Genomic DNA, 25,593 nt, shown 5'->3' on the forward strand with positions numbered 1-25,593 from the left:
ACAACTTTCTTTGTTCCTTGATAAATCAGTCTTGGAAGAACCACCTGCTATTCATGTGTTAATTGTATGCTCCATGTTCCAGTTTCCAAGCCCATATGCATCGATGCTCACCATGTCACCCTGTGCTGTGTGGGTTTTCAGAGAACAGGTTGGAACTAGAGACATTTTTGGCCTAGTTATGGCCTGGGCCTTTGCTTCCTTTGGAGGCTGAATCAAACTACTGCTAGCTTGGGCAAGGAGTCAAATGCATCTGCCACAGAGGTGAAACGTGGCAGCTGTAGGAACAGAGCACCAGCAAACTCAACTTCAAGTCTGGAGCATAAGAGCTCCCAGGTTTATGTCCCATCAGAGTACTGAGCTGTGGCTGAGCTGATGTACAGCGGACACCTCCACCCCTAGGTTACAGCCTATCCTCCAACAGGTGCATGCAACCCCTTCTTAATGCAATGCACTGGAAGGAAGAAATTGCCATCTTGCTTAGAAATTGACTTATTTTGCCCTTTTAATTGTTTTAATTAATGTAATTAATACCTGATTGTTTGCTTGCTTGGTGCAATTTCAGTTATGAGATTAACAGGTATTTTTTCATAATTAACAGAGTGATGAGGCTGAAGATGTATCTAGTTCTGCCTGACAGCAGCGCAAAAGCTTTCTTCTAATGAGTTGTCAAAAACCATACCACCAGCAGAAACTCCTTAACCATGACTCGCAGAGAGGAAAAAAAAAAAGAGAAGCTTGTATTTGCACAGCACAAACAAGATAACTTGCACAAGCAGATATGTCCTATATGAGCTGATGGGGCGTAGCTGTTACAGCAATGTTTAATTGCTCACTGATAAGACTTTCTAAGAGGAAGATTTTTCTTTTTAATTCCAGAAGGCAGACCAAAAGTCAGAGTAGAACTAGTAGAGATCAATACAGATCCAAACCCCCAGGAATTAGGTACAGTAAGCTATTCTTACTAGTTTTGAAACAGATGATCAGCTTCACTGTGTATCATTATACTCCAGTTAAGACTTTAGGGTAGGTGTAAAGTAATCTGCATTAAGAGGGTGAATGGTAGTGCAGGAAACCATGTTTCAGGATCTAAAACCTGTAGCACACAGATGCAGAATGACACTGCAAAGCAGCTGTGATGCAGGAATAAGTCTTCTCAGCAAATCAAGCCCAAAAGATACGTAAGCATGTGGTGATGAGGAATGATATTCTGAGTCCATGGACACCATCAAGATGAGAGTGTAAAAATATACCAACAGTGACACAAGAAGCACCATAAAAGGCCAGCAAAACAGCCCTGTAAATTCTGAGTAAACAATGCAAACACTGCTATATTAAATGGCTATCAAATTACTCAAAAGGATAAAATCCTGAAGCTCATCAGCCAAGACAGTCACACAGCTGCGTAGCACTGAAGGTATCACAGGGTACCTTCACAAATGGAAACGCATCAGAGGTCTGAGAAAGCAAACAATATGACAATTTTACATGACAACTTCCAAAGGACATTTTGGCAGAGTGGGCATTAAGAATGGGCTTTCTCTCATCTACCAGATCAAAACATAATCTGTCAGAGACAAGAGCCTTCCAGGCCACTTAGAATGAGAAATCCTAGCAAATGGGTCTTCTAAGTAAAGAAAGAGGCAGGGGGAGAAGGGTGTTAAACAGTCATTTGAATGATTTGGGTTTTTAGACACGGATGCAGGAACAAACTGCAGCAGTTGAGAGAAGCAGTAGGTTTTTCCAGCAGGTCTGACTCAAGCAGAAAAGGCTCATCCAGAAATTCTTGCCGACCTATGAAGTGACATACTCAAAATGGCAGCTCAGAGGCTAATATGCTGGTTAACTGGAAAGGCTGTATTGCCTTGAATTGTATATAAAAGGGACAGCGAGGCAACAAACCCCTTTTCCTCATTATGTTCCTCTACCATCCTCTTCTCCACTGTCATCTTGCAAAAAGCATCACACTTAGTCCCTGGGCACGGATGCTTTCTGCACTGGGTTGGTGCCATTCTTGTTTAGACAGATTTTAGGAAATGACATAGTCTCTCTTGGTCCTGGAGTGAATGAGTTCCCTCCTCATGCTCCACAGAGATGCTGGCATCAGCCACCCTCTGGCTTTTAGCTGCAGCTTTTGGTGGGAAGCAGACAGGAGCAGTAAATCCCTTAGCCCCAGTACACTGAAAGCTTTTAAATTCAAGATGAGAATTAGATAAAAAGAACGAACAGCGTAGAATGGGGCATATCTATAAACCACACTGCCTCCTCTCTTATGAAGAAGGCTACTTATGAAGACAGCGTGATGAGCTAATTGCAACTTACAGGTGACCGCTGCTGTGAACTTGATTTCTGCTTACTTTAGGCCTGCCCCTGAAAACCCCACCTCCATGCCCAGCTGTGAATGGAATCACTTAAGCACACAAATCAAAAAACCTGTGGTCTGAATCAACAAGCTACCAGCTAAAGCAGCCTTTTCTCCAACACAGTTAAAAAAAAACCAACCACCAGAGCAGGGAGACTTCTTGCAAGTGTTGGTTTGGTTTTGGAATACCAGGGGATGATCATTCTGAAAGGTGTTGCCCTTCAGCTTGGCACAGATCTATTTTAATAGAAAATGTCTCTCCTCTGCTTTCAGCAATGGTCCAAACTCATTTGGGAGACTGGTAAATGAAAATGCACATGTCATTTTGTAGTATTTAATAAAGATGGGGTCTCAAATGGAATTTTTCCAAATGGGAAAGAGGTTCATCTTAGTCATGCAATAAGGGATCCCTTTGCACAGCAAAGGGATCCATTTGAGGCCATACAGGTAACAAAAGGATCCTCAAAAATAAACAATTCATAACTTAATTCATCCTCATCTAGTTTCTAGACTTACATTAACTTTGTTCAAGACTCACAAAAGATTCTATATTGCTTTAGGTCATGTCCTCACAAATCCTTTTAGTCATTTTTAGTCCCTTCAGTCTAAATAGTCTAGGACTCACTTCTGAAACTCTTCAAGATGGGATTTTAGTCACTGTCTGAGTAATTTAGGTTTTTTTCATACATGACAGCAGTTCCCAGATTTATCTCTGAATATTTGGCCACGGAACAGCTTTTACATGCCCTCATGTTTAGAAAAAGTGGCAGAGACATTAAGCACTCCACCACAGAGGCTCTGGTCAAAATGCCTATAGGTTGTAGGTAGATGCCTTGGTTTATACACACCATAAAGCCCAGCAGAGCTTATTAGTGAAGGCTGATCCCTCTAGACACCTATAGTGAGAGCTGAATAAACTGCCAGAGCACAAACCCCGAATCCCCCATAACACCAGGAAGTAAAGCACAGTAGCAGAGGCTCTGGCTCTTGCCTCCAACTGCACTGTGCGCAGCTGAGCTGCCTGTTGTGGAAAACAACTTTCTGGGCCCCTCTTTCAATCTGGCTGACCCATCCAGGCAGGTAGCTACAATCTCTTGCAAAGGAAACCACCACTAAACTCTGAAACTATATTCTTGGCCACTACATGAGACAGCCAAAATTGTTTCCCAGCTAACCACAGTTGTTCAAAGAGCCAACATAACCCAAACATCACCAATTTACAACAGTTCCTAGGAGCAGGGAGATAAGGCAGCAGACAAATAGTTAAATTTGCATAGGCATGGAGCAGTATGTCAGTCTGGGGCTTCTTCATGCTTCTCTCACACTCCATAGCAGTGCACAAATACTGAATTTTCTTCAGAGGGTAAAATACCACATACGATTAAACCACATCTGAGTTAAGTCCAAAGAAATTGAAATATATTAAACATGGCATTTGCACAAACACCCACAACTGTAACTTTCAGGGGAAGATGACTTTCACAAGCATACTTTTGCTGCACTGTTTCCCTGGCAAGGAACCCAAGCTTTGGGGTAAGCACTTCTGAGACAAGGTGATCCTACCTCTGTGGTGAGGCCCAGCTACTTCAGGAGCTCCATCAAATGCGTCCTGATTTAACATTCCTAGAAACATCACAACATGACTTCAGCTGCACAGTCATGATTTTTGACAGAGATCGCAGGGAAGAAAAAACCTTCTGCCCTTGACTCCCACATCCATTGCTTCATGAAAATAGTTTCTTGCCACAGAAAAAGAAAGGGAAACCCAAGAGCAAACTAACTAGGGGACATTAACATCACCTCAGATATGCAACAGGTTTGCCTACTGGTACCTTGTCTGTTCTTCATCTTCTCCACAGCATTATCAAGAGATCTGACCCACAAAAACAAGGCAAAAACTCTCAGTGTCCTTCTGAAAGCCTGCTCTTTGAGAATTATTTCCTGGAAAAGGATTTGGGCATTTATTTTTAATGACTGCAACATACAGCTGATTCTCCTCCTGTTCTCCTTTATTCCAGACTCCGTCCACAGCCCTCCTGGGACCACAAGCCTTCATGTACTTTCAGCTGATACCTCAGCCACTTTCAGGGATGTGTCATGTTTCTTCCACAAACCATGGATTGCTTCTATATAAGTGTACACAGTTTTAGGATGAAGTAACTCCCTTGTATTAACTTTCAAAATCTTGAAGCTATTGCATACTACAGCACTTTTGTAATCAGTAAGAATTATCCAGTTAATTACAAGTCATTTTTTTAGAAGAAAAGATATTAAATACAAAGGCTGGGTATCTTCTAATGTAACATCCATTAACCTGTTAGCCCAGGAACAGAGGTAGTCAAATACCATCAAACGAGCTCACTTTTCAGGAGCTCAATGCCTTGATATCCGAGATGTAAATATACCCATAATTATTTACCCCCCCCAAAAAAAACACCCCAAACAACAAAACCCTCAAATAAACAAACAAAAAAACAAGGAAAAAAAAAAACAAAACCCAACCCTTTTCTGCCCTTTTCCAGCCTTTCTCTCACCATGACCTTGGAGAGCCAAAGTAGCAACCCCAGAGCCAGTCCTCCTGAGTATCAACATTGATTCATACATGATGAAAAGTTTTGGTATCTCTACTGGCTGCCATCAACTGGTCACAGCTGCCACAACACATATCTTTAAAGACAAAAAAAAAAGAGCTGTTTTCATAGCTTGCTCTATACAGGTATGGCCTTGCTCATTCTCCTACACAGGCGTCATCACCAGATAATAAATCCGTGCTAGAAAGACAGTTTCCACCCACAAAGCATCACCTGGGGAAGCTCTGTCTTGTTTCCCAGAGGAAGCTGCAGCGCAGGGGAAAGGATGGGTTTCACCGGTGCAACAACTCCCTTGAAGAACAGTTGTACTGCAGCAACAACAGAAAGGAACGTGATTTTTCCACACACTTAACCAAGGTGGTTAAACTGGCAAAACATTTAGCAGCGCACAAGAGAGATGATCCCGACACACAGAAAACCCCATGCTACGAGGCACCTGTTCGGCAAACCGCCTGCAGAAGCAACTTCTCTGCCGGGGAGCGGACGCTGGCCCAGCCCCGGGGTCCCAGCCAGGGTGTCCCTTTATTTTGGTGATCCCTTTAATGCCCGAGGGCTTGGATTTTCCCCAGGAGGCCATGCCGGGGATGAGGGCCCGGCCCGCGGTACAGGGAGCCGACGCTCCCCACAACGCCGCAGCCCGACGGGCAGAGGCCAGCGCGACAGCCACCGCCGGGGCTTCGCCCCGGCGCTCTGAGGGGTGGAACTCCGCCGGGCAGACCGGAGCGGCGAGCTGGAGCTCCGCGTTAAAGCCCCGCTGGGGAGGAGGGAGACCGCCTCCCGCCGGGAGCCGCCGCCGCCGCCGCGCCTCAGCCGCCGGCCCGCCCCCTCACGGCAAGCCCCTCCCTTTCCCCCCACTCCTGCTGCCTATTGGCCGAGGCGCCCGCCCGTCGGCGGCGGTTGCCGTGCCGACGCCCTCGCCGCGGCGACGCCCTGAGGGAGGAGCGGGTCGGCCATGGAGGCGGGGCGGGGGGCACCGGGCGGCGCCCGCACCCGCACCCGCACCCGCACCCGCACCCGCACCCGCACCCGCTCCGGGACCGGCACCGGCACCGGCACCGATGCACGGCACAGAGGAGGTGGCGGCGGGGAGGCCGCGGGTGAGCGCGGCCAGCACGCAGACCGACAGCATGGCAGGTGAGCCCCCCGGCCCGGCCCGGTCCGCTCCCCACCGCGGCGGGGCAGCGGCTCCCTCACAGCCGGGGCAGGCCCCGGCCCGGCCCCGCTGCACTGCACCCCAGCGCACCGCACCGCACCGCACCGGGGGCGGGGGGGAGGTGTGTGGGGTCACCGGCCTCTCGCCGGTCTCTTCTCGCCGACTGGGTGCTTCGGGGTGTTTAACGAAGCGGCCGGGACCGCCCGGTTTGCCCTCCCCTCAGGGCGCTTGTGAGACTTCGCCTCCCCGGGGCTGTCCGGAGGGCTCCTGCCTTCCTGCCCTCACAGCGCTCCTGCACGCTACAGACAATCAAGTATCCCCCCCTCCATGCCCGCCGCTTGCCTGCGCCCATAAGGCCTTTTGATAACTTACGCTTGTATCTTGCATTCCTCCCCCCCGCCCCGCCCCCGCCCGTCAACATGATTCCTTCTTCCAGTTCTAGACCATGTGTATTTAATGTGTATAAAACGCAACGTGTACAAAAATTGCTTGCTTTCTGAGGGGTGTTCCTACCAACCCTAGGGATTTAGCAGAGAGCAACTTTCTCACAAGGCGGGGGATGCCCAGATGAAGGCGATTTTGACAGATTTCATAGATCCCGTCGCTGCAGTCCCAGGGGAGTAGTGTATACGTACAGATCGCCGATGGGCTGTGTATATAGCTCCACAACAGGGCTGCCGGGTCTCCTTGATGGGTACATGGGTCTTGTTTCTAGTTTTGTGGAAACCCTGCTTCCCAGTGAGAAGAGAAAGTAAATCACGCAAATCATTTCTAGTTTCCTTTTCCCAGAGAGGAGAGTGATGTCACTGATTTCCTCCTTCCTTATGGTGTCAAGGCACAGTATTAGTTTCGTTCTTGTAGGGTGGCTCCTTACAAGCCTCGGAACTAGGGACTATTACATTGCAACCTGTATCTGAGCCATATCCGGATGGGCAGTACCCTGCTCCGTTTTGCATGCAGGTGCAGGAACATCAAGGTTTTGAGCACATACAGGGTTTAATAGCATGCTTTCCCTGGAGTATGCCTTGCCTCACTGGAGCGAGATCCCTAACCTGAAGGAATAAAATCACACCTTTGTGTGAAGGAGGGAAGCAGTATAAAGTAGGGAAGCTGTGAGGACTTGATGCACCTGAAAAGAGCATTCCTTTCATACACGGTTTTGCTCTCAGTAGCAAAGAGTCTGATTCCTTTTCTTCCCCCACCTTCTGTAGTTGCTTTAAATTCTGTAAGATGTCTTCTACCTTTTTTCCAGGCCACTTTAATCAGTATTCTCTTCGCTCTGTTGAACTTAAGGGAACATTTAACTACATAAGTGAATAAAGATGCGGATACATAGATATAACAACTATGACCACGGGTCTTTCCTTTTTCATCATAATATTTTCCTGCTTCTCATTATAAATTCATGTCAATTCTCAACAGGGTTGTGAACCGGTAAATTCTTCCGTTTGTTTCCCATGTCTTTGACAAGGTCACACTCGGATTAGGTCCAAGAAAACAAACAGTAATTCAAACTCATTTCTGGTGTATTCTGTTTTAAATCTACTCTGTATGCCAAATTGTAATCCATTTTAGAAAACAAGACATTATACGTGTGAGTTGGTGGAAATTGTACTGTTTATTTTAGCTTGCCATTTGGGAACTGTAGCACATGTATGTGCTACAACAGGCATGAACAGAGACTGTAATGAGAATGAACCCAAATGCCCATTTAAGAAAACAAATTTTGCTTGTTTAGACGTGGCTTGTAGAGTTCCTTTACAGTTGGTTTTTAGTACAGGTGATAACAAATCTCCATGTGTGCTACTTGCCATGTACATTTCTAGCACGCATGTCTGATTGTGCTGACCAGGTGCCCGGTGCCCCTTGCAGTGCGTGTGCACAGTGGGATAGCGTAGCTGGGCAGCCTGAGGCATCAGATGTGGCATCAGATGGGACTGCTATAGTTGCCTTCCAAAATCCCTAATAATTTTGCTCTCACTTCTGTGTAAAGAAAGCTGCTCTGAAAATGGTATTCTAGTCATGGATTGCACATGATTATCTGCTGCCCTAATTGTTTGGGTTCACAGACACGTCATTAAACTATCCCTCTCCTCCACCGAAGCAATCTTAGGATCTGATTATATCTCTTCCAAACTACTGGAACTACTTAAAGAAACGTTTTTCTCTGTTCTAGTCTTGCCTCTGCCTCCTCCTCCTTTGCAAAAGCTTTAACGTTTGCGGAAAGGGATAATAACAGAAATAATACTATTGTCAGACAGCACACGTGAGACCTGCAGAGGAATGTGTGTTCATTATAGCTCTCTGTGAACACCCCTGAAACAGGGACTGGAGCTTTTTTGAAAACTTAACTTCTTGCCAACTGTGAGGCAAGACAGCTTTACATCTGGAATGGTGCAAGCATTCGTGAGCAATGCAGTACTTCCTCCTTTTTCATTTGTGGGACACTGAGTAATGCTGAGCACTGGCCCTCACAGGGCAATGCCCAGATTTTGAGTAGAAGCACAACACAGCACAAGGTGGTGGTCCAAAAAGGGCTTCTTCGCTACCTCTTTGGTTATTTAGTCAGAAGTGACAGCCTGAGCAATAGGTTTAAATTTTTGTAAAAATCTAACCAAAATCTAAATAGACTGTAAAAATCCAGAAGCAGGTTTCTCCAGAACTGATATAACTGGAAGGTTTCACAATGGCTCGTCCACTTTTGCTGCGGGTGTCAGTGTAAGATCATGATGTGTGCCTAGATATTTTTGCTGTCTTCTGTGGTGAGCCTGAATCACAAGCTATGTCTCAAATTTCTGTGAGCATCTGTGAATCATTTGAGCACACTAAGTTATGTGGGATCTGATCTGTGGTTTCTTCTCTTCACCTCCGAGTAGGATAAACTCACTGAATTTCAGTGAAAGTTTCACCACGTTCTGTAGTTGCATGGATCTTATCTCTGCATCCAGATGTGAGCCTTCTGAGTTGATAGCTAGTGCCCCTGAAGAGGACTGTGTTGATTTAGCCGCTGTAATACCGGAAGTGGTTGAAGAGCCAGCTTCTGTAGCAGCTGTGGTGTAGAAGACTTGGAAAATATTGTTCAGCAACATGGGGTTTCTTTATAAATATTCTTGAATAAATATTTCTCTTTTTTTCTTCTAATGACAGGTCAAATGCCAAGACTTTCTAAGGTCAATCTTTTTACTTTGTTCAGTCTCTGGATGGAGCTCTTTCCCTCAGCTGAGCAACAGAAAAAATCGCAGGTAAAATGTCTACATTTACCATTAATTGGTTGTTCTGAACAGATAGATGCTAATAGCTCCTGCAGTGAATTTAACCTAACTGCTCTTTACATGACAGATAGTCCAGGGTGGGGCGGGGGGGAATGGCTGATAAATGTTTTTCAAGTATTTCTTAGAAGTGGAAAAAAAATCCACTGGTGGGAGAAAAATAGCAAAATGGTTCAATAGCATGCTATTTCTGAAAAACTTTGAAAGGTAAGGTATACCCCCAACAGATGAATCAAACAGTAAAAAATGCTGGTGGGTATTTTGAAGAGCACAACAAAGGAGGTATGGTGTATACTGTGCACTTCTTAGTATATACTGATTATAACTTTAAAATCAGTGTGGTTGGTGGTGTTCAGATATTCTTTAAGATGACGCTGTTCATGACTGTGGAAGAGTTCTCTTGTACAGTGGAGGTGCACAGAACTGCTTGAAACATTTGCTGATCAAGAGCTTGCGGATAACTACCGTAGTTACAATGAAAAGAAACTGTCCTTGAGAATGGGTTTTCTAAGTAGCTGCCAGTTACACTTCCAAGTAGAGGGGCATTTACAGAATGTCCTGGAACAGGGTGTTTCCTTTTGTGATCAGAGTTCTTACTGTATTCTTTAAAATGATCGCTGCTTTGTGCAGAGCATACCCGTGTGCTAAGACCCATAGCACATGTATCAGCCAGAACAAGAAAAGATGGGAAAATAATTTGAGTGACAATTAGGCCTAATTTTCAGAGCTTGGTATGTCCCAGACTAGATCTGAAAGAGGGATAGATGAGCAGTGCCATATAGACTTCAAAAGCAGTTTCAAATTTAGTAATTCAGTTAGGAATGGCACTTGGGTTATAGGTAGGGCTTTAGTACAGCCTCATTTCTGCAACTGCAAAGAAATTGAATAATTTACAGATCTAAGGCAACAGCACCGTGGTAGGAGCTGGATTGCATAATGAGATCTGTTTCACCACCTTCATCAAAGTAGCCTGTATCCAGTTTCCTCACAATACATGGGAATCCAGATGTAAGAGCTCTTGACTGCGGTATGCAGACTTTTTCTATGGAAGATTCTTTAGAACCAGGATTCATTTCTATAAATGAAGAGACAGAAATAAAGCTAGAGAACCTATTGGCTCCCAGGGTGGTCAAGCTTAAGACAGAAATCAAATTCATGAGTGTTTCCAAATGCCAGATGATTCAGATAGGTTTTCAGCTTTGATTGACAGAATTTTCTGTGCTGCTCCTGGGTTTTGTTATGGGCAAAGCAATGACCAGGAAAATCAGGAATTTGCAGCCAGTCCCTGTTTGAAGTTTGACAGAGGCACAGCACTCTGGTATTAACATGCACATGTAGAAACCACTGAAAAGAAAATACTGCTTAGGGGAAGTGTAACAGAGATTGTTTAGTGATTCGTATCATGGTTTGTACTGAAGAGCTATATGCTCTGATCCTGGCTGATTACTGTTACCCAAGGAAGAGCTGTAACACCTCTGTGGACTTCATGTTGGGGGGAAAAAGTGAAATAGTAATAATAGTAATGCATTTTTCTGTAGGTAAAGAAGAGTGGTCTAGTTGTGGTGAAAAACATGAAGATTATCGGTCTTCATTGTTCCAGTACAGACCTGCATGCTGGCCAGATTGCACTCATTAAACACGGATCAAGACTTAAAAACTGTGATCTTTATTTTTCCAGAAAACCATGTTCAACTTGTTTAAAAATGATTGTAAATGGTAAGAAATTACTGTAGTATTATCTGTTGTATATTAAAAATATTATTTTTATATTTTATATATTATATGTTTATATATAATATATGGTGTATATACTGTATAATACATATACAGTGTATATATAGTATTATATACAGTAACAAATACTGTAGTAGAGTAGGAGTAAATGTTATGCTTGTGATTGGTGGTATCAGAAGGCCTGTTTTCCCTTTGGACTGTCCCAGTTGTGAATGCCAATCCCTAACTTGTGTAGCCTGCACTGATATTTTCCACAAGGCCGAGAAGAGTACTGAATGTGCATTTCCTGGAGCTGATGATCCAGAAACTAGGGTTTGCTACCAAGACCCTGTTCCTCTCTGCAACTACTATTATTGGTGGTGGTTGTCTCTTGGTTGGGTTGCACTGCTGAGATTCTGACATACCTGTTGCACTTTGCCAGAGCAACCCTAAGCCTGATGGCTAGGCCTAGATTGCTACATATTTCGTTGCCCTCCCATTGCTTGTCAGTGGCACCAGAAGAAGGGTGGGTTTTATGCAGAAATCACAGGGAGTACTTTAGGCTTTCCTTTTCCTGAGTGAGATGAAGACAAGTAGACAAGTCAGACTATTCATTTCCTGAAATGGGATCTGCAGGTACAGCCCTTCTGCAGGTATTGGTTTTTAATCTCAGCAGCAACTTCTGTTAGTGCTAACTTTTTTGTGTGGTATTAATGCATCTGCTCTAGGTAAGATGCAAAATTAGGCTGCCACAATGATTTTGGAACTTAGGAAATTCCAATTTTTGTCTATAATCTGATTATCAAGTCTGATAAGCTCTTGATACTCATATGTGCTAGCATTTTTGTTGTCCAGATGCCACTGAAACAGCCGTCATGTCCTTAAAGGAGTAAAAACAGGGTTAGACAATAGTTTGTTGAAAATGAGGTTTATGTTCCACTGTGTTTGCATGGTTCCTTTTGCTGCATTGTCTTCTCTTCCAGCTGGGGTGAACAGGATTTCTTACTGGCCTGCAGATCCTGAAATCAGCTTGCAGACTGAGGCGTCCAATCCTATGACTACCGATGATGCAAAGCTAGATGCCAAAGCAGTAGAAAGACTGAAGTCAAATAGTCGTGCTCGTGTGTGTGTGTTGCTTCAGCCCTTGGTGTGCTATATGGTGCAATTTGTTGAAGAAACTTCCACCAAGTTTGATTTTATTCAAAAAATAGCAAAATATGAGCCTAACTCGAATACTGACTTTTATACTGCATGTAGACAAGAAAGAATAAAAGAGTATGAAAATTTATTCCTAATTTCAAATGAGGAAATGCACAAGCAAATATTGATGACAATAGGACTGGAGAACCTCTGTGAAAATCCGTACTTCAGCAACCTTAGGCAAAATATGAAAGATCTTGTCTTGGTCTTGGCGACAGTGGCTGCCAGTGTCCCTGTCTTTGGACGCTTTGGATTTTGCAATAGTGAATCACAGCAAACAAATGAAACAGACCATCAGGGTTTGCCCCAAGAAATTGCAAGGCACTGTATGACACAAGCCAGACTACTTGAATACCGGACAGGTGAGTTGTTACAGTAGTGGAGGAAGAATGGGTCTCATGAGTAGAGTTCATTCCTGATTTCAGTCTTATTTCTTCCAAATACTTCCTTGAGCAAGCTGCTGAATTCCATTCCTACATCTGTGAAACAGGAGCAGCAGCAGTAGTAAAAACTCCACAGGGATACATAGTATTGTGTGTGAAAGCAATGAGCTTTCCAAGAGAAAATCGGGGCAGGTATTTCACATACAGTGGTAGCAAAGTCTGTCCTGACAACATGTCCGGCACCTATTTGAAAATAGAATACAATGGCATTTAAATTCTTCAAGATGCTGTGAGGCTTTTTTTTAATGGAGGTTTCACAAGATGTTTCCATTATCAAATAAGTGCCAATAGTTTAAGCATACTATGTACACTTTTTCAGAAAATAGCAGTGAAATAATATCCTTCCAGTAAGGCATAAAGTACAGTTAATATAATTTCCTAGTTCCAATCTTCTTAGTGAAAGTGATTATATATCTGATGGGGCATTTCTTTGCAAAGATGTTGGAGTCTTGATGTACGGGCTTTCAGGGTGGAAGGGTAGTTATTGACTGTCTTTTGATACAGATGGCTTCTGTTAGCTACTTTATTCTGTCTGGGTGGCAATGCAGTAAACTGCTAAGTTCTTCCAGAGAACAGAATATGAAGCCTTAAGGTGGTATTCCTTAGTGATGTTTTTTTCATCTCAATAGGATAGTTGGTTTTTTAAATCCCTTGTAAACAAATAAATAGTACCTATTTAAAGCTTCAAACAAAACTATTCCCCCAACACGCATACACAAAACTAACCTATCAAGTCAGGTGCTGAATGTGCCTTTTGACTTACTCAGACTTTGTTATTTGTAAAGGTGAACCTTCATATCTTAGAACCTTTTTTTTGTTGTTGTTTTGGGTTTGGGGTTTTTTTTGGGGGGGTAGTCTCCGCAAATTTGGTTGCCAAATGTTGGAGAGGAGACTGCATTTTCAGAAGTAATTCAGAAGTTTTGTGGCAGCAGTTTTAAGTTTCTTGTACAACTACTGTTTTACAGAGGGAGATAGAATGACCAAGCTTGAGTACTTATTCTTGGGGCAGCAAAATTCAGTTTTATCTGTGCTGTTCAGCCTGGAGTGAGGTCTGGCTTTTGAGCAAACTCTTACTCCACTTCAGTCCTGTAATGACATTAAAATAAATAACAACACCCACACACATATTTAGATGCTTTACATTATTATATAGGTAGATAGAAGGGGAGCAAGATCATAGGATGTTTTCTATGCTGGCTTAATTACATCAGTGACTAATAAATATGCAGAATATAAATAGTCAGCCCTCATAAAACATATATGGCAGGAAAGTCCCTCTTTGAGTGATTGTATATGGTAGTGACACTAAGGATGGTGGAAATGGTTAATTGAAACAGTGTCTTCTACAATGTTAATCACTGGAAGCCTGAAACATTTTTTTCTCATTGATACGCTCTGTTTTAACTGGTCAAGACTCTCATCAATAGCTACTGGGGAAGATTTACAAGTTCCACAAAAATCTTCCCAGTCACATAATGAAAGTTCTGTTTCGTTTTTCCGGTGGTGGTTATAGGAAACACGCCCAAAATCCAACTGTTAACATTTTGTCTCTGAATTAGGTATAAAATACAAATAATTTTGGTAGGAATTCAGACCACAGAACCATAAACTTAAGGGATGGCAGAAATTAAGTAATTAAATTAGGCAGTGAAGAACAAGAAGTTTTTTAGCAGTCCATCTCACATCAGTGAACCTGTCCACATATATTTGTGACACACATTTTCTTATCCGATATATGTATTGATTGCTTCTTTGTGTGAACAAATGTATGTAGCAAAGTCTTAGAATGACTGGCCTTGCACTTAAAGCACACCCAGCTTTTGCACTAGACTTGTGACTTTGAAGCTTTTAATCTTTCTGCATTTCTTTTCTCCTGTCCATGAAGCAAAATTGAATGTTATTCCTTACTCTAGGATGTCATATGTTAATGTACAGGTAACTCAGCAGTGCTTTATTTGTTACTTACTTCTAAAATGTTATGTATTTTAGAGGATCATAAAACGGGAGTTGGAGCTATTATTTGGGCAGAAGAAAAATCAGTAAGTATTGAAAAAGTTACTTTTTAATGCACTCACAATTCATACACTTGTATATGTGTTGAGTTTGTTATTTTAAGTTTAGATGTGCATTTTTCATATGCATAGCGCTATAGAAAGCTTCCACTTCTCATTCTTTAGTAACTAAGTTAATGACTGGCTCATTGTTATGCGATCAAGATGAAGGAGAAGTGTAAATGAGTTTAGTAACACCACCATGTCTCTGCCTAGCTTTTCGGTGTGCTTCCTTCCCTAGTCATGGTCACTTATTCCAGGTGTCCTGGCTACAAAGTTGTGCCACAGCTGCTGATCAGGCAGCGTGTGCCTCTGCTGCATGGTCCCTCTTTGCAGCTCTTTTTTGGAGAGGTCTCAGTGCAATCATAGCCTGACAATCTGTTGAGGATTTTTGTTGCAGCTGAAAAGTGGTACTGGCTTTAGTACATTCCTTTTTGGATCAATGTGGTATTTTTCTACAAACACTGTTACCGCACTTTTTCCCATTCAAACATAAAGTTTTTATTTCTTTACGCCGCTGATTACGCGTGTTACCAATCCCAGGAAGCCTCATTCTTCATGCAGCTGCAACATACTCTTCATTTGTTTTTAGCACTTCAGCCATCAGCTGCTTACTGCTGTTTTGTTCCTTGTTCTGATTTCAATCGCAATTGCTACTTGATCAGCCCACTGGTCACTGGGTCTGTTGAGAGACAGGTGAAGCACAGTCTCTGGCACATCAGGGACTAACTCCAGCTGTCTTTAATTTTGTACATCACAGAAAGGCTTAAGGACTAAATCCTTCAGACTATTTGTTCCTGCTGTCAGTATTACTTGCTAAAAGGAAAGCCTCTAAAGCCTGGTGCAGTGTGTTGCCTGCGGTGTTACAGCCTGCCTGTATGGCTTCTGTGGAGCTTAGTGGAAAAGTTCCATACAGACATGGAGCAGTTAGCAAGAACTGAGTTCTCTTCTAACTGCTGTACCTGGGCATGAACTGATAATGTGCAAGTACACATTGCACAACACTTTGACTCAGTACTCAATTTAAACATATCCACATTTGATGCTTTGCTTACTGTTGCAGAGAAGCTGTGATGGAACAGGAAAAATGTATTTTGTAGGCTGTGGTTACAATGCCTTTCCTGTTGGATCTGAATATGCTGATTTTCCACACATGGATGATAAACAAAAAGATCGGGAAATCAGAAAGTTCAGATACATTATACATGCGGAGCAGAACGCCTTGACGTTCAGGTAATGGGTTTATTTTTACCACAGAAAAGAATGAGATGGTTCAGAGGCACTTCCATGACAAATGCATGATGTCACTGTGATGAAGTGTGGATTGCAGTCACAGTCTTGTTTATGCCTATGATGGAGAACATGAACACAGCCAGCTCCTGGGGTTTCTTCAGATTTCTTAAGTGATATTCACTCCAATGCATGGCAGCTCTCCTTCAGATACAAGCCACTGCTGCTGCTTTCTGCTAGGACCATCTTATACCTGAAGTTTGGAAGTGTGGCAGTTGTTGAGGCTTCCAACAATGATATGTGTGGAGAGGTGGGATGGGTGTTTTGTTCACAGGTAATAAAAGCAAACCAGAGATCATTGTCTACTTGTGCACTTGATTAAGAATAAGTTCCCTCTGAGAGTAAATAGCACAATACTCCTTTGCTTGCTCTTGTGAGTTAAGTTTGTCACCATTCAAAACTATCAACGTATAAACTCTGAAATTCTGTTTTGTGACTGTTTGTAGGTGTCGGGATATAAAGCCAGATGAGAGAAGCATGATATTTGTGACGAAATGCCCATGTGATGAATGTGTCCCTTTGATTAAAGGGGCTGGTATCAAGCAGATCTATGCAGGAGATGCTGATGCTGGCAAAAAGAAAGCAGACATATCCTATATGAAGTTTGGTGAACTTGAGGGTGTAAGCAAATTTACAGTAAGTGTCTAAATGTACTATATTCTAAAAACTCTGGGCAGCTTTGGGGCAAGGGTCATCTGCTGTCATCTGCAGCCAGCACAGAGGAGTGTTTTCTTGTGCTGTTTAGTCAAGTGAGTGGAATTGAGAGGTTGCTCTGTCACGACACTGGGGAGAAGTGCTGTGCCATATGCCAGATGGTGGGGCCAAGCCTGTCTGTTTTCTGTAATTGCCTTGCAGATTTCCCTCTACTTGCTGTTGTTTGAGGTGGTCTCTTTGCACTCTGAAGTTCTCTCCAAGCCTCCCTGTCACAGCATGGCAGCTGGTACAGGAGATCACTCTGTGATTTGTAGGCCCTTCCAGCAGCTCCTGAAAGAGCTGCAGTAGGCTTTGAAGGTGGCAAGTGCACCTGCACTCAGGTGCTCAACCATGACAAACTGCAGCACTGTTGGTGTGAGCAAGCTCGTTTCCCCTTCCCCCTTCTCGAGGGAGTAAATGGCCACGCATCCCTTAATACCGGTTTATCCTCAAAGCAAGTGTGTGTTGGAGGGGGAGGCCTGTAGGGTACTTTTTCTTTCTCCCTCTGCTCTTTCTCCTGTCTTCTGGAGAAAGTAAACTTTTTCCTCTTCTTTTACCAGTGGCAACCATTGCAAAATAATGCCCTTGAACTCCATGACCCCACAGCCAGGGAAAGTAAGTATTTTTTCATTATGACTGAAGTCAATAAGTGAGATCAAGTTTTAAACAAACCTGAATCCCTCTGGGATTGATTAGTCTTAATTAATCTTGATTTTGATTAGTTAAATTTTGCTATGAAAACTTCTCTGAGCTTTTTGAATAGATGAACTAATGGAAAGTCAGAAACAGGCGTGTTTTAACAAATGCTTGGCATTGGCGCAGAGGTTACAGAATCTAGTAATGCTATTATCGAGGCCAACAGTATGCTGTTCTGCACAGTCATTTCAGACTATTTATCATGTTTTAAGGTTTTTTATATTGTGCTCTGTAAAGAGTGCCATTCTATTTCAAGAGAAATTGGACTCTTCCAAGTCATTTAAATATGTTCTGCAGAACATTTCAGTGCTTCCTTTATGAAGTAGAATCTATGCCAATGCTTTTCAATCAACATTTATTTTTGTGTGTATATATACCCATATATAATATAAAGGACACAAAATCCTTGTCAACTTCACCCCTATAGCAAGGGAACTGTCATCTGAAAACAGAGTTTAGATGAGTTTTATGTTGAAGCCTTTTTGCACTACAAAAGGAACCCACCGTTGGCATCTACTGTCAGCTACCGGTCCTTGAAACGTTTCTTATGCAGAAGGGAAAATAATGTGGAAAAAGATGCTAAATAATTTTTGTGCCTCAAGCAGGAAGATATGGAGTGTAAAGACAGGGAGTTGGCAGTTACTCAAAGCGTGGGGCACCATGCTAGGAGCATAAAAAAGACTGAAGGTGGTTTTTGTAGCACATGAATAGCCACGTACTACAAGCTAATCCCTAACATGTAGTGAGCTAGATTAGTGGAGAAGTCTCTTTGTTAGCGATTTCCTTGTGAGTTGGGGGCAAAGGGAGGAGGGAAGGGCTCGGAACAGTGCTTATGCTGTTAGTAATCACTGCAAAATGTTAGGGTTTGTTTGCCCCTCTCTCTGCTAATGGTTTTTAGACCCAGCTGGAGGAATATTCATCCTGGGGTACTTACTTTGACAACCTTAAACCAGGCTCATTTTTCTAACAATGTTTTCTTTGAGATGGCATGCTTGCATTTTCAACACTGAACTGTTTTAAGTTGCTGTTTTCCCTTAGTATGTTTCTTTTACTATGATTATTGCATGTTCCTCTGTATGGGGAAGATTACAAGCTTCCCCACCCAGTGTTACTCTAGTGTGCCTGTATGTGTTGAGCATTTAGACTATGCTTACTATTGTATTAATGTTTCACACATTTTTTTTTTCTTTAGATGGGGCTCAGAAAACAAAATCACTAGACGACCAGCAGCACCAAACCAAGAAACTGTGTCTTGGTCACTATTGAGTAATTAAGCACTTCTGCAGTCTTGCTCTGTACTTTTTATAATGCAGCCTGTTTGCACTTTCAAATAAGGAAGAGTTCTATTTATTGTTTGGAAAGTTATTTTTAGAATAAGTTTATTTATGATGTCTTAAATGTTTTACAGAATTACCTGAAGGTCTTTTTAATTTAGAAGTTCCTGGGGAAAAAATGCTGCTTGTATTTTCTGTGAAAGTAACTGGGTAGCTAATCATTGTTAACACATTTTTAAAAATACTGAAAATTTATTGCTGGTAGATCAGAGTAATAATAAAACAGTATCTTTTTTGCCTGGTGTATGGATTGAGGGAATGGTTTTCTAAGTTCTGGGCTAGTAGAATGCAGAAATAAGCCCTAGTTCTTCAAGTACAGTCATCAAGGGAATCTTCTAGCAAATGGTAGACAAATAATCACTAGCAGTTATTCCTGTTCCTGAAAGTGGCTTTTGCTTCTCAGTCTGCTTTTATAAAGGAGACAAAGCCATTGGGATGGTGTTCGCTGCTAGGTAAGTGATTTGGAGATCAAGCTTGTCTCTCATACGTACCCTTTTCCAACTACCACAGCAGCAGAGCTACTTTGTCTTGTGGTACTTGCATTGCTGCTCGGTGTGGTTCCTCAAGTGCGTCCCAGCCGAATTGATGTAGACAAAGATAAGCTTTGCTTTCCTCTGCTTCTGGATGCAGGCCTAAAAAGATACAGGCTGTGTGCATCTCACTGGCCCCTACACACTATGTGAAGATTGCTAGAGTTTAGGTTTTGTTTCTTAGCTAGGATGGAAGCAGTGGAACATCCCGAATCTTTTCAAGTGCCAGTCTCTTGGGAGACTACACACGGAGGAGCGAGGGTGACTTTAAAACAGCCAGTGAAACTGCAGCCAAATGTTGTTGCTAGTTTTGAGGGGGCGCTCACTCCCTACTTTTGAGTACTTGATTACTACCTTTTGAGGTAGGTAATGGGCAACCAGAACAGAGAGCTGTACCCAGCATCTTTTGAGAGGTCATTCTCCTTACTCTCATCTGTTTGCTGCTTTGAATATGACCTCTAGCTGGCTGTTTGGGCAGAGTCCCAAGACTTTCTGTTCACTCCTCTTGCTCAGCTCTCAAGTGCAAACACCTTAAACCTTTTACTGCTGCTGCTGGTAGGATATATAAATGGCCTTCTGCCAGTTCTTTCATGCATCTTGTCTTTGCTGCCGTCCTTAAAGTCCAGGAAGGGGAATCATGTCTTAGGATGCTGCTGTAGGTTCTGTTTGTTTCTTTTAGGCTTTGGAAAGGTTGGAACTAGAGAGCAAAGCTGTGACTGGATAGCGTGCAAAGCATCCTAACATGGCATTAATTATATGGAGTCTGTTCTCACACAGTTTGGCTACTGGTCCTATAACTTAAGGTACAGTTCTTGGTGCTATGACTTAAGGTTCGGTTCTTGATGTTTGGAGCTGCAGCAAGGAGCTGTGATTCCCCATGGCTCACAGTATAACTTTATTCTTGAGCACTGGGACTTCAGAACTGGGGAATGCTTATATACCCTCTTACCACCATGAGAATTCACTCTCACTGGAGCTGGAGAAGCTGCTGTTTCTCTGAGCCTCGTTAGACTGAAGACTACTCGAGGGCTGCTGGTTGAGTGCAGTGCATGCAGAGTTAGCAGCAGCAATCTCATCAGGCAGCTGTCTGACCTCCTGCACCACTGCTCTCTTGCTAAGCAGGGGGCATACAGCTTCATTGCCCAGGATCAGGTAGTGAATGAAGGAGACAAATCTGACGCTGTCAGCTAAGGGAAGGATGCTGAAATCCGTTTTTGCATCACACCACAAAAAGAGTGCTTTTCCACAGTAGGTCAGGTGGACAGAGGTGAACTGCCACCTCACCAGGTCTTGTAATCTCACGTGGAGGAACCTGGATCCTGAACTGAGGACCAGCAGATCCAGCTGTGAGAGCTGTATGCCTTTGCCTGTCAGATTCAGAGGCCGGGGCCTGGGAATTAGGTTATTGGTCTGGTTGCTGTACAAACCTCAGAAAGGCAGTTTTTTCCTCTCATCAAGGATTATAGAATTTCATTGTTTGTAACTTCCATATGAGGTTAAAGTCAAATGTTGGTGTTCTATAAGCAAGGTTATAATCTGGTTTTAAAACATAAATATCTGACTTAGGCATATTTCCCCTCCGACTCCTTCTTGCAAGCATCTTGTGTTAGGATAATTACTCTTGGTTTTTTCTACACATCGGAACACTGTCCAGATTAGAGTAAAAAGTCCACCCTGCTCACTGAAACCTCCTTGTTTCCATAATCCATTAGCAATGCTCTTTTACTTGAAGTAGAAGCAGAGAAAAAATAACAGGCAGGTTTAAGGCCCCTTCAAGTTTTATACTGATCAGTCAGCTGATATCAAAATTGGTAAACAAGTCTGTGTCTTTATAGGAACAGCTGAAATTGAAAAGTCCCTGAAACATCATAGGTGGCCTGGGTACATGGAGCGGTAAATCAAGATACAAGTCAAATATCACGCACATTAAATAACTGCACTGCAGTGAATGCTGCTGGTAACCTGTACTTCATGAGGAGTTAAAATTTGATCTGTACTTTTAATGGTTTTTGAAACGACAATTTTTGTGTGAAACTTGGACTTGCTGAAGGCTTGGAAGTCTGGCTTTTTCTCTATCTTGCTGTATTTCTACAGCTTCCTCCAGTGGCTTACAAATTTCTGTAGGCTCTGATTATCAGTGTAACTCTACTTCTTTTAATTCTGCTGGGATTAGAAAGAAGGGTCTTCATCCTGGACAATAAAAAGAATGTGAATGGGGTTTCTCAACCCACGGACTCTGTAGGCGCTGCTCTGCATGTCATCTGCTTACCAGGGAGAGCCAAAGAAGATTGGACATCTCCTCCGGTGCTTATTTCGCAAATGAACTCTAGGATGTTTGTTTCTTACATAAAAAGAACAATGTATTTAAAATTAAGAAATGTAAAAGTTATATATTTTATATATTGTGTGAAATTTCCATATGCATTTTTTGGCTCTCTTCCATTCATTTCAGAGCAATCATTTTAATTGCAGGTATTAACTATCAGTAATTATTTGGCCTCTTGACTGAGAATTAAAGAAATTCTCTGTTAGTTGTCTGCCTTACAGCAAAAAAACCCCATGTTTTCTGCTAATAAATTAATCCAACAATAAGTACTGAAGTGTATTTTTAAGTGCTTTGGGTAATTTGAAACATTACAGAGTGCTTTGAAACACTCACACCCTTTACCAGCCAAGCACTGTCCTTGCTCCTGCAGTCTCACGTGTTTGCTGAGCTGCATCACCTTCCTCTGCTCTGCCTGAAGAGTTTGTCTCAACCTGAGACTGTGCCTCCTGCCAGCCCAGGGGAAGGGCTGGGGTCCACTCCCTCGGCCCTGCGAGCATTAATGAGTATTAATTCCCTCTTCCTCGGGAGAGTAAGAGCTGCCTCAGGGAGCATTGCGTGAGCTGCCACCTCCACGGCCTGTTTCTTGGTTGGAAAGGCTAAAAGTGGGCAAAGCTTTGACCATCCAGCAGTAAAATTGGTCCCTGCCGCGCCTCCTGCCTCGCTGCCCTGGATTTCCTGCGTGGGCATGCGCAGGAGTCTTGACTCGTGGTCACCGCAGAGGGGATCGCTGTAGTGACTGGGGCTACGCTGGTCAGCAGTGTGGCTGAAGGCCTGACCCTTCAGGGGCTTTACATCTGCCTAGCTCCAGCCTGGGCACATGGAGTGAAGGCCTGTGAGCCAGCAGAGTGCATTACAGCTGTTCCTACAGTTCGTTTCCCTATTCAACTTCATCTGAAAGGAATCCACTCAAAACGCTCCAAGACTGGCCTGTGTCACGGAGCCACGCGCAGTAAGTGGGGACAGATGGCAGATGCATTTCAGAAGTGCTCTTGAACTAAAAACGTCATTGTAGACACACAGTGAGCAGTCAGTGGGACATGGTCGGCTGGGCTGGCAATGGGACAGGCTTCCCAGAGCCATGATTAATGCGAGCACTACTCTGAAAAAGCTTTTCATTCCTCTAAATAGATTTTTTTTGTTTGAACCATTCTGTCTGCAAACCAGACTTCGACTATCAGTTTGGCTTTAATTTGTTAGATACAGTAAGTGACATCGCTTGGAGACTAGAAAAAGCAGCAGCCAGTGCGTGTCGCTTTCTAATAGATCTGAGTTACTGTATCATTACTGAAGGTGGTCACAGTGCCACATATGCAGAGCTGAACTCCACTCTCACAGAAAGGTAATTGCAGAGAACTGTTGTCAAACACTTGCTGATCTTCCTTGGGATCCTTGTGCTTTCCCAGACCTGCACGGCTATCTAACGTGCCGGTTTTGTGTGCTGCATACATAGGCACAGGCACCATCTAGTCTTTCAGATTTTTCAGTCTTTCAGCATTTTCCGCTCTCGGGCAGAGCGAGGTGCTCAGCGTTCTGCAGTTTTGTGCCTTCTTTGAAGGGGAAAGGGGCTGGCAGCACAAGACATATTCCGCTGGAACCCACCTCCTTCTGATAACGTGATGGATACCAATAGGGCCAAGAGAGGGGTCATTACCTTTGTGACAGGCCCAAATGCTCCCTTGCAACTCGGAGTACAGACATGCCTCCGTGATGTACGCTGCTGGTCGCAGCCGTACACTAATCCTGCAGCCCTTGGATGAGAAGGCGAAGGGCATCACTGCAAAGTCTCTGGTGCAGGGAGAGAAGAGGCAAAGAGCTGCTGTCCTCATTCTGTGCCTGGCTTAACAAGACCGACTCAGGGGCGGCTGCTCAGTTTGGTTCCCTAGCTCTACACTGGGGCTGTTTTGCCTTAGCTCCTGCAAAAAAATCAGAGCGCCTGGGGCTCGCCAGCAGGAATCGGGAGGCGGCGCAGTACTGAGGGCGGCCGTGAGGGGGCGCTGCCAGCAGCGAAATGGGGCGAGAGACCCGCCTGGGTGCCGACCTTCTCCGCCGCGGTGGGGGGGGGTGGCGGCTCTGCCCCTGCAGGGGTGTGTTTTACCGTGAAGATTGCAAAAAGCAACCGGGGGGGCGGGGAGGAAAAATCCTCCTGCTGCAGACAGCGAAAGGCAAAGGTGCGCCGGTGCTCACTGTAAATGCCACAACACTTAAGACGGCTCAAAACTAAGTGGGAAGAGCAAAAAGATGAGGCCGGCGTGAGCCTCCTGGAGGTAAAGGGCATTGCTTGCCTCGCAAAGCTCGGGCTTACCGGTGTTTGGGCTAGGAACAGACATGCAAAGGAAAGAGCTGAGCGTGGCCTTTCCCTCGGGTAGTTTGCAGCGTGACATTTATCTTCTGCACTCCAAGTATCATCTCTTTGTACCTGAAATTTTCCACTTCGTTTTGCCGAGGAGCCAGGCTGCGCCTCAGCACCCAGGTGGGCTTCCTGAAGGTACAGGACCACTGTGCACTCCCATCACTGTTGAAGGGATGGCATCTGTTCCAGCTTTCATGTAGATGGTACTTCTGCAACATATTAATCACTGGAACTATAGAAGTATATTAACAAAACCAAAGCCTTTGCAGGCTGCCTGCCATTTTCTCCTTCGCCTTCATTGCTCAACTCTTTTTACTTTGCCTCTGGTGAGGTCACCTCACTGCTTTGCCAGTAGATTTTCCCCCAGGGCAGCTAAATGTCTAACTTGGAGGGGAGGAAAAAACGGGTTAAAGAAGCCCGGGGAAACCATAAAGCATTTGAACAATAACTTTAGCTGCAGCCAGGCCTTAGGGACATGTCACACAAATGCCAGCACAGACACATTCCCCACCCCAATGTCCTTTCAGCGATACCTGAAGGATGTAGTTAAAATAGTACGGATGCCAGTACATTCACCTGCTGCTGGTCTCTCATGCCCATCATGGAGCAAGATGGATTTATCCAGCAAAAGCAAAAAAATGGCAGAAGGAAAGTTGCCTGTCTGTATGGCTGAAAGTATGGTATTAGCAGGAGAGCTGGGACTTTTATTGGAATGAACACATGCCTCTCCTCCCTCAGCAACGCCTGCCACCCCCTGGGAGATGCTGCTGCCTTGCTTGCCAGTAGGCCTGTCCCCCTTCCTTTGAGCCTTTGACAGGAAGCAGGCGACATTGCTGTCAACCCACAGCAACAACCTGCTCTATCCCATGAGCTAATCGTGGCTCTGCCCTCGACACTCCTTGGGCACAAGGCGCGTCCATCTGTGAATATCATTTTTTCCCCCACACCCAGCTTTAAAATAGGGAGGAGGTGCCTTTCTCCACTTCCCCCGTGGGAGTTCATGAGACCTGCTCCCTGCAGGCTCCTGCCTGTCCCACGCACACAGAGCCCGCTGGGCATCTGACCATCTGCCTGAGCAAACGACGCGGTTGTTTGCACCCTGCTAGTTGCTGGAGCAGGGCTGCGCCTGGGTGTGCCGCCTGCCGAAAAGCTAACCCTGACTGCATGTTTGCACAAAGCTCTGAACAGATGCAACGGGCCCTGCTTTGACAGGGGTATTTTTAAATCCACTCTGAACTCTTGTCAAGCCAGCTGTTCTACAAGCGAGCTGAAGGGCATTGCCAAAGCCATGCATTAGTAGAGGTAACATACCCAGCAATTTGGAAATAAAGGGCTTTTATTCATAAGAGTTGAGCAAGGCACTTTCATGGCCCCAGAGGCATGATCCTGTCTTCTCTGTGCCCTCAGAAGAAGTAACTCCATTCATTAGCAGACTGGTAGCTCTCCCCAGGAGAGCTGCACTGGGGAGTTGGGTGGGTTTTGTTTCTTTAACTGTGAGGAGCTGCGCTATGGTGCCATGACTGGGCTGGTGCCTCTCATGCAACCAAAGGATTTTGTTCACGCCTGTCACCTTGGTGGGCAGGTGCTTGTTGACC

The 25,593-nt window shown here is 44.1% G+C and overlaps 1 protein-coding gene across 1 annotated transcript; it reads left to right on the forward strand.

The window, feature by feature from the left end:
- Positions 1-5,896: 5,896 nt before the first annotated feature.
- On the forward strand, positions 5,897-21,908 carry CDADC1 (cytidine and dCMP deaminase domain containing 1). Its single transcript, XM_064440887.1, has 9 exons — positions 5,897-6,084; positions 9,251-9,345; positions 10,911-11,088; positions 12,069-12,647; positions 14,718-14,767; positions 15,843-16,012; positions 16,516-16,705; positions 17,323-17,377; positions 18,651-21,908. Exons 1-9 carry the CDS (start codon positions 6,009-6,011, stop codon positions 18,722-18,724), a joined length of 1,467 nt encoding a protein of 488 aa, XP_064296957.1. The 5' UTR covers positions 5,897-6,008; the 3' UTR covers positions 18,725-21,908.
- Positions 21,909-25,593: the final 3,685 nt, after the last annotated feature.

The sequence above is a fragment of the Phalacrocorax carbo genome, chromosome 1 (assembly GCF_963921805.1).
Source record: "Phalacrocorax carbo chromosome 1, bPhaCar2.1, whole genome shotgun sequence".
NCBI classification, from domain to species: Eukaryota; Metazoa; Chordata; class Aves; order Suliformes; family Phalacrocoracidae; genus Phalacrocorax; species Phalacrocorax carbo.